The sequence below is a fragment of the Tupaia chinensis genome, unplaced genomic scaffold, assembly GCF_000334495.1.
Source record: "Tupaia chinensis unplaced genomic scaffold, TupChi_1.0 Scaffold144171_2, whole genome shotgun sequence".
Classification (NCBI taxonomy): domain Eukaryota; kingdom Metazoa; phylum Chordata; class Mammalia; order Scandentia; family Tupaiidae; genus Tupaia; species Tupaia belangeri.
Genome location: NW_006204028.1, coordinates 1,573,179 through 1,585,011, shown reverse-complemented (window position 1 = coordinate 1,585,011; position 11,833 = coordinate 1,573,179). Strand labels below are relative to the sequence as shown.

Below are 11,833 nucleotides of genomic sequence, written 5' to 3'. Positions count from 1 at the left end.
AAAAAATAAAAAAGAAAACCAAAAAAAAAAAAAAAAAAAAAGTAGTAGGGCCAGCAGGTGGCATGGTAGTTAAGTTGCTGAATCCCACTTGGCTCACTCCACAGTTCAAGTCCCAATGTGGAGGCTTGAAAAACACACTGGGAAAACAAAACAAAACAAAACAAAACAAAAACTCTGGGCATATGTGTGCATGTCCAAAATCCCAAAAGGAGAACGGAGAAGAAGGGTTGGGACATGGCCATCCTCCTAGGGAGTGAGCTCTAAGGCAAAAATCTAAAACAAGAGAAGCAATTGGAGATCTGCCATTCCTGTCCCCTGGCTTACACCATCACGGACACCGAGCTTCCTCGCTCTGCCTTTATCCAGTGTTCCCTGGCCTCTGGGCGCCCTGGGGCTGCGGGACTCCTGCTTCTGCCAGGAAACTTACTTCCCTACATGCCTTCCCTTGCTTCCCATCAAAAACCCAACCGGTCCTATCCAAAGGTCTTGCCAGAACACACTGGAGGCACGAGAGAGACTTGACTGTCCACTTTTCCCCTCACCCCCTCCTGCATCTGGGAGTCCTAAGAACTGTGGGAACTGGGATCTTGTCTAGAATGGTGGCCCTGCTGAAGGTGCCAGCTTCCTGACCTGCCATGTTCAGAAAGGTGGTAGGGAGGGCGCCAGTGGGGGAGTGGAGCCGGGAGGCAGGACTGCGAGATGGATGGTCGATGGATGGAGGTTGAATGGATAGATGGGTGATGTGTGGGTGAATGAGTGGATGGGAAGGTGGGCAAGTGGATGGGTAGATAGGGAGGGAGGTAGGTGCGTAGACAGGTAGAAGAACCCAGGTTCTGTTCCCCAATTTTGCCATTAACTCATTACGTGAGCTCAGGCTGGTCGCTCTCCTCTCCGTTTATTTGTGAAGAGGGCTGGGTTTAATCACCTCCGGGACTTCTCCCAGGTTCGATGTTGGACAGTTTATGATGATGGAGAGCTTTTAGGGGTGCTAATGATGGAAAGGCCCAAGTCGGAGAGAAGGGGAAGTTAAATGGCCCAGCTTGTCCTGGGGCCATGGGGCTCAGCCTGCCTGTGCCCTGGCCTGGCTTCCACCCTGACCCTTTTGCCGCTTCCTCCAGTCCCAACGCCCATGATCCAGAGTGGGAGTTGGATAAGTTCTTTTCCAGGGCTTGGGAGGAAGACTTCTGTGGGCACAGGTAGCCATGGACGCCTCTCCCACCTCCACTAACCTGAACCACTTACCCAGGTCTCTTCTCTCTCTCCCGCCTTGTCCTTCCCAGCACCCTTGAGTCATGGCTTCTTCAAAGCTCCGAGAGCCCATGGATGAGGTTTTTGGTAAGTTGTGTGTAGCCCTTTCCGCAGCCCATGGACACGGAAGTGCCAGAGAGCATTTCTTCCCAAGGCCATTTGGCATGGAGGTAGGGGATGGCCCTTGAGGGTGTCAGTGTGTGTGTGCGTGTCGCAGCCTCTGTCACCACTGTCTTGGTGGATGTGCCAGTTACGACACAATAAGGATTCCCATTGATCTTTTCTTTTTTAAGAATTATTTTATTTTATTTATTACTATTTTATTTTATTTTGCTCTAAGGCTTGTGCACTCATGAGAGAGAGAGAGAGTGAGAAAGCAAGCTGCCATGTCCAGGACTTGAACAGCAGTCATGTGGGAGTTCAGCGCCTTAACCACTGCACCTCCTGCTAGCCACAGGAGTCCCATTTATGAAGTGCTTATGTAATGTCAGGTACTAGGCTAAGCACCCCACCTCAAACACACACACACACACACACACATATATATATATATATGTGTTGTAGGGCACATGCACCCACTGGAAATACAGAGATAGAAAGTAAGAAATCCCCCCAGGGGGTATGGCCACACCACAATCCCTTATCCTCCATTCTCCTTTTGGGATTTTGCATGCATGTACATGTGCCTGACACGAGTGTCAAGCTACTGTGTTCGGGACTCGAACTATGGTTGGCCATGTGTGAGTCCAGCAATGTGACCACTATGTCATCTACTGGTCCCTCATATGCACTGTATCATTACATCTTCATAGTAATGCTAGGAAGTCAGTCCTGGGGGGCGGGCAGTGGTGCAGTGACAAAACCTGGCACTCTTCCACAATGCTTCATGTGAGAAGGTTCTGGGTTCAGGCCCAGAGACCTCCCTGACACACCAGACAGGCTTGTGTCTGTGATCCAGGACCGGCAGAGGTTGGGGGTGGGTAGATGCCAGCATCAAGACCCTGTTAGAGGGGTCGTGCCTCTCTCTCTCTCTCCCTCTTGTTCATGGAAACAATAAATAAGCAAAAACAAAAAGTTTAAAAAAGACATCATGGACAGCGGTGTAGCGTGCAGAGTGCTGAGGTGACTGGCTTTAAAGACCATGGCAAGTTAGTGACGGAGCTAGGACTAGAACCCCAGACTGCCTGGCTTGCTGCTCTGAGTCTTGTACTTGCTGTACGACACGCACCATCTCCAAGTCACGTAAGTGACTCGGACCTCCCTTGCAGTGATGTGCACTGGAGTCAAATGCATCTCGCACACGCACGCGCACACACACACGCACACACAGCCTCGGGACCCCCAGGCTTGCCCTCACACTGGTCTGCACACCCGTGTCCTCGGTACACACTGGAGTGCACGCACGTACAGCCTGTATCATCTTGACCCCCGCTAGTCTTCTGCTGTGTGGATGGGAGAAAGCAGCCGCCCAGCATACACTGGGGTAGAAAGGCTAACTCTCAGCTGGGTTCCAGTGGAGGTGGAGGGCTGCAGGGAGGCAGACATGGAGACCAGGTGTCAGCCTGTGCCAGCCTTTGGGACCCTCATTTGATTGTGCAGCCGGGGCGGGCAGTCCTGTGTAGGAACAGCCAGGAGCTCCCAGCCCCTCTCCCTGATGTCCTCCACCTTCCTCTCTCCACCCCAATCCTGTCCTGATCATGCTTATGGCTTCTGAGGAACCTGCTTCCCACCCAGTCCTCTTGGGGCTCCCTGCTCTCCCTCCCCTGCCTTGAACCACCTTGGAGTCTAGTCTAGGAGTCTGTCTCCAGGGGGGCCAGTCTAACCCTTGGCCAGAGAGGAATGCTTCCTTCCTCAGGCTTTTCTGCCTCTCCTCCCACCCAGCCCTTTCCTGTTTTCCTCCCTATTGCTGAGATAGCAGCTGGGCCTCCATCCTGCTTCCTGATGCAAAAGGCACTTAAATATTCATGATTCCCCACTGCCCCAGGTCAGGTTGGGGAGAAAGAGGGAGAGGTGGAGGGAGGTGGGCAGCAGAGAAAAGGGATGAGAGGTGGGAGAAGAGGGCCAAGTTCCTAGTAAAGCAGGGGACGCTAGGGGAGGACAGTCCTACTAGCCTCCAAGCCCCCAAGCCACTTTGGTGTCCCTTTGCTTCCCTGACCCACCAAGGTGAGATGACCATGGTACCCATGGGGCCCATAGTCCAGAATGACAGCCTGCTCCCTGGTGCAGGTTGGTGGGTCGCCAGCCGAGATGCAGGGCAGGAGATGCAGAGCACTGGCTTGGGAGTCCGGAGACCTAGATACTCCCCTTAACTCTCTGCACCCTAGGCCAGACGTCCTCCTGAGCCTCGGCTTCCCCATCTGTAAAATGAGTTGGCTTCAAAAGCCACTCCCATTGCCTGGTGTTTACAAACTACCCAGACTGTCTTTAACCTGGCTGGCTCCCCCCCAGCTCTGTGTCCTTGGGCACATTCTGAGTGCCCCTGGAGTCTCTTCCTGCAGAGGTGTGGGCGGGTTCAAATGAGCTAGTCATTGTAAAGCTCTCAGGACAGTGCCCGTGCCATGAAAGGGTCGTTCGCTGTCATTACTCTGAGGTTCTGTCAGTCCCTAGCCTTAGGGGCTTCCCACCCTGGAGAGTCTGGGTCAGGGCTGGGAGCAGAGAGCTCCCTCCCCGAGCTCAACCCCAGGGGCTAGAGGACCTCAAGTGAGGTGGTGGTATTCTAAGGGACCAGAGGAGTGGAGCCAAACCTGCGGTCCTATGGCAGTCCCCCCCCCCCCCTGTCCCCCTGCCGCTTCCCCTGGATGCCTGCAACAGCTTCTCGGTGTCCACCCTGCACCTTCAACCAGACCTTTCTTGTCCCCTCCCCGGCTGCACACCCAGGGGCTGCTCTGCAGACACTCCAGCCCGAGCCTCCTGTGTCCTCTCCTTACAAAGCTCTTCCTTTTCCTTTCGACAACTGTGACTCTTCATTGTCACCCCAACCTCAGCTTGGCTCCCTAATCTATAGTGGCCCCAGTCCCTCCTGGCTTTTCATCCATTTACAAATCTTTACAGTGCTCCTAATGGGTGCCAGGCTCTGTTCTAGGCTCTGGGGAGACAGCAAGGAACTAGCCAGTCACTGACTTCATGGAGCTTGACTTCTAGTGCAGGCAGGGGGTCAGGTAGCAAAAGCACACAGGTTGGAAGAGGCCAGTCACCAAGTTCATGGAAGGCCAGGTACCTGTGGGGACGAGAAGCCAGATGCCACATGGCCGCAGCAGTGTGCAACCCCAGCAGGGCCAGCCTGGTACATGGTGGGCACGTGTGTGAGTGCCCAAGATCCCTTGGCTGGGGGGCTAGGGGAAGGGCATCCTAGTGTGACCAGGCTCCAGGGAGGGGGCTCTGCTCTCTCTTTTCACATGTGCACACACACACTCTAATGATTTTATTTTGGTGGGGGAAAAAAAACCTTGAAATCCATGCACAGTTTTTTTTTTAATTTTTTAAGAATTGGGACCAGCAGATGTCATAATGGCAATGTCGCTGGACTCCCATGAAGTCGACCGTGATTCGAGTTCCTGGACCCAGTGGCTTAAACTCATGCCAGGGGCATGTGCGTGCGTGCCCAAGATCCCTAGAGGAGAATGGAGAAGGGATTGCGGCATGGCCATCCCCCCTGGGGGGTGATTTCTCACTTTCTGTCTCTCTTTTTCTCTCTTTCTGACGAGTACATGTGCCCTATAGCAAAAACCTCTCAAAAAAAAAAAAAAAAAAAATTTTTTTTTTTTTTATTTATTTATTTATTTATTTTTCATTTGACCAGAGAGGGACAGAGTGTGAGAGAGAGAAAGAGAAAGCAAACCGCCAGGTCTGGGACTTGAATTGTGATCAGCCATGTGGGAATCCAGCACCCTTAACCACCATGCCACCTGCCAGCCCCAATGCACTGTTTTGTTTTGTTGTTTTTTTATAAGACACATTTTCCATGAAGCTTTTGAAGATCCCTCATGTTGGATGGTAGGAGTGCTATGCAGGGCGCAGAGGGTTAAAATGCGGGATGTGGGAGCCAGCAGGTAGCATGGTGGTTAGGTGGTGGACTCCCACATAGCTGACCGCGGTTTGAATCCCAAACCTGGTGACTTGCTTTCTCACTCACCATTCTTCTCTCTCTCTGTCTCTCTCTGGTCAAATTTAAAAATAGTAATAATATTGATAAATAAAATTAAATAAATAATTTAAAAAAAAACCCACATGTGTGCATATACCCAAAATCCTGAGAGGACAGTACAGGAGAGGGATTGCAAGCGTGGCTATACTCCCAGGAGCGTGAGTTCTCACTTTCCCTCTCAATGTCTCTGCCTCTGTCTCTGGCGAGAGCATGCACCCTAAGGCAAAAACTTCTACAAAGAGAAAAGCATATAGGTCCATCCATATCACCTGATATAATGGATAAGGCACTGGACTCCCACATGACTGACTGGTTTGAGTCTTGGACCCGGCAGCTTCAAAATTATCCCAAGAAGCAAACGGAGGAGAAGGGATTGCGGTGTGGCCATCCCCCTTGGGGGATCATTTCTCACTTTCTGTCTCTGCCTCCAGTGAGCACACATACCCTATAGCAAAATCTCTCTTAAAAACAAACAAACATGGATGGGACCAGCAGTTAGCGTAATGGCTATGTCGCTGGACTCCCATGTAGTCAACCACGGTTCTAGTCCCAGACCCAGTGGCTTAAACTCACGCCGGGTGCATGTACATGCATGCCCAAGATCCTGAGAGAAAAATGGAGGAGAAGGGATTGTGGCATGGCCATCTCTCCTGGGAGGTGATTTCTCACTTTCTGTCTCTCTGTCTCTCCAGAGAGCACACACACCCTATAGCAAAAATCTCTCTTAAAAAAAATTCCTTCCTTTTTTTTTCATACAAGAGAGGAAGAGATGGAGAGATACCCCAACATCTTGCAAGCTGCAATTCTCCCCCACTTCTTCTAGCCAGTTAGGAGCTGGGCACACCCAAACCCTGCACGTTCAGGTTGAGCCGGGATCTAAATCTAGGGTTTCCCATGTGGTCCCAATACCGCACAGTGGCACTCCACTGCTTACACCACTGTGGCTGGGCCGCACGACAGTCTACTGGATGGAGAGAGACAATGAACTGAAGGAGCGCAGCGCAGTGTGCCAGAGAACGATACATGACACGGGAAAAGACAGAAGGGTTTTGGAGCGGGGCAGGTTTAGCAAGTGGGTGTTCAGGGAAGCCCTCATTGGGAGGAAGCATTCCAGCAAAGACCTGAAGGCGGTAGGGAGCGGAGCATGCAGAAATCTGTGACGGGAGCCTTGACGAGGGAGGAGGAAGAGCGAAGGCCCTGAGGAACAGGCTGGGCGTGTGAGGAAGAGCCAGGAGGCCAGGCTGGCTGGAGTGGAGGGAGAGAAGTTCAGAGAGGCAGGGAAGCACAGAGGCTGTCTGGAAGCAACCGAAGGAACTTGGGCTCTCACTCGGAGAGGGAATGACCAGAGGGCTCTGAGCACAGGAGTGACACAAGCTGACGTGTGTCATTAGGATCACGCTGGCAGCCGTGTTGGAAATAGACTGTACTGGGAAGGGGAGGTGGAAGGAAGATGGGCTGGAGGCTTTTTGTAATAACTGAGGCCAGAGATGATGCTGACCCAGACAAGGGAGGCGGTGAGATGTGCTCTCTCTCCACTCCACTCCCCTGCCCTCCATCCTCTCCCCTCTTCTTCTCTCCTCCTTTCCTTGCTTCTGTGTTCTTCATTCTCTCCTTTCCTCCATGTACGCACATGCATGCAGTCACACTCAGTGATTGTGGAAACTCATTCAGAAATGGGGAGAATCGGGCAGGGTGGAGTGATGGAGGGAGCCGGACCCTACATGGCATGCGGTTTCAATTCCAGACACTCCAGGTGGGGCTGGCTGGTGGTGTGGTGGTTAAGGCACTGGACTCCCACATGGCCAGCTGCAGTTCGAGTCCTGGACCTGGTAGCTTGCTTTCTTATCTTCTCTCTCTCTCTCTTTCTGGGCAAATTAAATACTAATAACAAATCAAATGAAATATATACTTCTTTAAAAAAAAGAAAGAAAAACCCTCCAGGCATGTGTGTGTGTCTGCCCCAAATTCCAACAGGCTGGAGAGATGGAGGAGGTGGGATTGCAGCATGACCACGCCCCTTTGGGAGGTGCCTTTTCTCTCTCTCTGATGACCACACATACCCTCTGGTGACATAAAACTAAATGAAATGAAATATAAAAAGTAGGGAGACTAGCATGATGGCATTTGTTACATGCTCATGTACTCCTTACCCAGTCTCCACAGTGATCAACTCATGCCTACCTAGATCCCTTTCCACTCACACTGCATTTGCCCTGGATTATGCTGAACCCAGTCCAAAACATTGTGTCACCATAAATATTTCAGAATGGCTAGATGTATTCTGCACACAGCGCTAACAGGAATTGTGGATGAATTGGTTTGCAGGGTGGGAGGCAGACACATCAAGGATGACTTCAGGGGTTTGGCCTGTTGGCTGTATTCATGTGCTGACGGTCTGGCTGGCACCCCTGCCCCTTGACGCCCCCAGTTGTGAAAGACCCTGATTCTCATCTCATCTGTGTTCTGAGTGCTCTGAAATGCTGGTTGAATGTCTGGGGTGTGTGCCGGGGGGCCACTCCAGGTGGGCCTCTGGGATTGCTATCTCATGTGTCTGGTCTCTGTCCCCTTCACCTGTTCACAGACCTGGACTTGGCTGTGCCAGAGACCGCCAGACTGGACAGCAGTTTACACAAGGCCCGGGCCCAGCTGTTGGCCAAGGGCCGGAGACATCGGCCCTCCCGCTCCAGGCTGCGAGATAGTGCCAGCTCTGCGGAGGACGGTGAAGGCTCCGATGGACCCGGAGGCAAGGTTGGGGCAACCCCCACAGGCACACATATCCCTCGCTACCTTCCTTGCCCCTGAATAATCCCTCCAACTTGTTCTTCCAAAGAAAGCGTACCCCAGACACCTGACATAGTAATGCAACAAAGCTGGCTGCAGGCCGCTGCAGGCTCATTTCACCTTTTTTATTTTAAGGTATTTTTTTAAAGAATTATTTATTTTATTTATTTTTAATTGTCATTATTGTTTTTAATTTGACCAGAGAGAAAGACAGAGAGAGAGGGAAAGTGAGAAAGCAAGCCACCAGGTTCAGGATTCAAACCATGGTCGACCATGTGGGTGCCTAGCACCCCAACCACCACACCACCTGACAGCCCCTCATTTCATCCTTTTTAAGAAGGTATCACTGGCTGGGACCATTACGCAGTTAGCGTAATGGCTATGTCGCTGGACTCCCATGTAGTCGACCGTGGTTCGAGTCCCAGACCCAGTGGCTTAAAACGCACACTGGGCACGTGTGTGTGTGTGTGTGTGTGTGTGTGTGTGTGTGCTCAAGATCCCGAGAGGAGAATGGAGAAGGGATTGTGACGTGACCATCTCCCCTGGGGGTGATTTCTCGCTTTCTGTCTCTGTCTCTTTCTGTCTGGCGAGTGCACACGCCCTATAGCAAAGACCTCTCAAAAAAAAAAAAAAAAGAAGAAGAAGGTATTACTGGGACCAGCAGATGGTATAATGGTTAAATTGGTGGACTCCCATGTAGTCAACCACAGTTCAAGTCACACTGGGTACGTGGGCGAACATGCCCAAAATCCCAAGAGGAGAATTGGAGAGGAGACTGCAGCGTGGCCATCGGGGTGATGTCTCTCTGTCTCTCCAGCGAGGGCACGCATCCTATAGCAAAACTCTCTCTCTAAAAAAGAGTATTGTTATTCCCATCTTACAGATGAGGAAACGGAGGCCCTGAGAGGCTCCGTAAGAGTCACAAAGTTAGGAAGTGCAGGAGGCAGAATCCAGCCCCAGCCTAAGTGACTCAAAGCTCCCATTTCCCACCTCTCTGTCCAGCCACCCCTTAGTCAAGGGCACAGGGAGCCCTCCCTCCAGGTCCCAGAAGGACGCGGGAGTCTGGGGTCCCCACCTCAGAGGTTCCTGCGTAGTTTACAGTCTCCCAGCCCCTCTGGGAAGGGAGGTGAATGGTTCCTTGTAAACAGCTGTCCCTCTCCCAGGTGACTGACGGCTGCGGGAGCCCCCTCCACCGGCTGCGCTCGCCTTTGCACTCGGGCCCGGGGTCACCTGCCGGGGGCTCTTTCTGCCTGGAGCCTCCGGGCTTGCGGCGCAGCCTGGATGAGGACGAACCGCCACCCTCGCCGCTCACACGCTATCGACCCCTGCACAACGCCGCCTCTCACGAGGGCCTGGCCGCCGCCTCCTGCTCGCCGCCACGCTCCGCGCCCTCCTCTGACAGCTCTCCCAGCTTCGTGCGCCGCCACCCGCGCCCGGAGCCGCACAGCGAAGGTGAGCGGCGGCGCGCGCTGCGCCCCCTGCTGGTGCGCACCTGGACGGCACCGGCCCTTCCTGGTTCCAGCAGGAGCCAAGTCTGGGCTGGAGTTGGTGGGACAGGTGCTATTTGGGTATGTGCACGGTGGCAGGAGAGCATGCATCAGAGTGGCCTAGCTGGGAGCATCCTGGAAGACTTCTCTGAGGATGCGACCTTTAAGCCTAGACTGGAAGGCTAGTTAGAAGTTGCCAGGATAAAATGAACAGTAAATAGTAGTGGTCAGTACCTTTCCAGAATATTCTGCAGTTTATGAAAGACTTTCCTAAACACTCCATTAGGTCTCACAAAATAGGTAGGTGTTATCCCCATATTTGAAAGAAAGGAAGCTCAGAGAGGTCAAGTTCCTTGTCCTAGGTCACACAGCTAGCCTCGGGCACCAGAGCCAATTTGCCTCTTAAGTCGGGAGAATTTCTACCACCCCATGCTGGCAGTTGAAGGAGGCAGGCAAGTCACCACACTAGATGCTTCCTTGTCTTCATCCTGAAAGATGACAGCCGGGATGCCAGCCCTCCTGAGCCCGCCAGCCCCACCATTGGCCTGGATAAGAAGACTCGCCGCAAGTTCCTGGACCTGGGGTGAGTGGAGGAGGGGCCACAGTGCAGGGCGTGGACTTGCTGGGGTTGCACAGTGGACAGCCCCGTCCCACTCCTCCCTGCACTCCCCACAGGGTCACCCTGCGCAGAGCATCCACTAGCAAGAGCCGCAAGGAGAAGGGCAGCAACCGCCTGTCCATGGGCAGCAGGTAGGAGGTGGCCACAGCCCCAGCCCCAGCCCCCAGGGACCCCGGCCCTGCACTCCATGCCCACACCCATGCTGGACGCTCTTTCCACAGGGAGTCTGTGGAGGGCTCTGGCAGGTCAGGAGCCTCCCCGTTCCTGCCCTTTTCCTGGTTCACAGACAGTGGCAAGGGTTCAGCGTCCTCGGGGAGCACCACCTCCCCTGCCTGCTCCCCTAAGCATGAAGGCTTCAGCCCTAAGAAGTCGGCTTCCCAGGTAAGCCCAGGACCTCTTTTGATTGATTGATTGATTTTTAATTTATGTATTTTCTCTGAGCAAGTGAGAAGGGGAGAGCAGACGCCCTGATGGGGCCTTGATGCTGCAGTCCATCCCAGCTTCGGCCAGCCCTGGGGCATGGGCTCACATGTGCCCAGTGTACTCAGGCCTCTGGATGTAGGCCTGGAACCTTCCGGAGTGAATCAGCCTCGCAGTGCTGCATGTTACCGCTGTACCACTGTCTGGCTCCGTGTCTATCTTGCCCACAAACTGTCCAATGCTGGTCCTTGGCTTTGTTCCTTATGTGCAGCTGGGGCAGAGGAGAAGCTCAGAAAGCTGAGGATTCAGGGGACAGAGTGTCTTCTGACCTGAGGCTTCCTTTCCTCCCTCCCTGGATGCCCTCCCTCTGTCTGGCCTTTCTCCCTTCCTCGTGCTGGCCTGGGGGGTACCATGGTGCACATGACACAGCCCAGTCCCTCAGCTCGTGGTCCAGTGAGGACAAGGGCCCTGACTCAGGCATTTACAAGCCACTGCTAGAGGCCAGTGGGAGGCACATAGCAGAGACACCTGCCCCAGCTTGGGGGAATCCTGGTAGGCTGCCTGTAGGAAGCCATGCCTAGCCTGAGACCTCCATGCCTGTCAACTTTCTGGATTTGTTCTAGCCCCGCAACTTCCAGACAACTACCAACCCTCCCTAAGGCCCCAGGTCCCCGTATCCTGTGTGCCTGCCCAGCTCCTGGCTCAGGGATACCGAGCAACTCCTGGTGCAGTCCAGGACCACAGCTCTACAAGGGGGGGAGGCTGCAGGAGGCCTCCCTTGGGCTCAGGGGTGAGCTCTCCCCTCAGTGGCACGCACCCCTTCCCATGCAGGAATCCACCTTGAGTGACGACTCCACGCCCCCCAGCAGCAGCCCCAAGATCCCGAGTGGTCCCCGGCAGGAGACCAAGTGTTCCTACCCCTACCACACGCTGTCCCAGTCCTCGGATGAGGTGAGCAGGCTGGCCCCCCGGAGCCCTGACCTCTGACCCGCCAGTACAGGCCGAGGCCAAGCCCCTCACTCGCCTTGGTCTCTGCCTCAGTTCCTGGATGAACCCCTCCCCACTGTCCACCACTGGACCAGTCAGCAGGTGGGCCAGTGGCTACACAGCCCCAACCCCGGAACAGACGCCCCC

At 53.8% G+C, this 11,833-nt stretch overlaps 1 protein-coding gene across 1 annotated transcript in view; it reads left to right on the top strand.

Moving 5' to 3' along the window:
• Nucleotides 1-11,833, top strand: part of SAMD14 (sterile alpha motif domain containing 14) — an 18,130-nt gene that overhangs the window by 3,010 nt on the left and 3,287 nt on the right. The window contains exons 2-9 of the mRNA XM_027767344.1: nt 1,281-1,335; nt 7,974-8,140; nt 9,337-9,625; nt 10,156-10,243; nt 10,336-10,410; nt 10,501-10,660; nt 11,531-11,650; nt 11,741-11,805. Of these exons, the coding sequence (XP_027623145.1) occupies nt 1,293-1,335; nt 7,974-8,140; nt 9,337-9,625; nt 10,156-10,243; nt 10,336-10,410; nt 10,501-10,660; nt 11,531-11,650; nt 11,741-11,805 (1,007 nt within the window). The 5' untranslated portion in view covers nt 1,281-1,292. The remainder of the gene's footprint in view (nt 1-1,280; nt 1,336-7,973; nt 8,141-9,336; nt 9,626-10,155; nt 10,244-10,335; nt 10,411-10,500; nt 10,661-11,530; nt 11,651-11,740; nt 11,806-11,833) is intronic.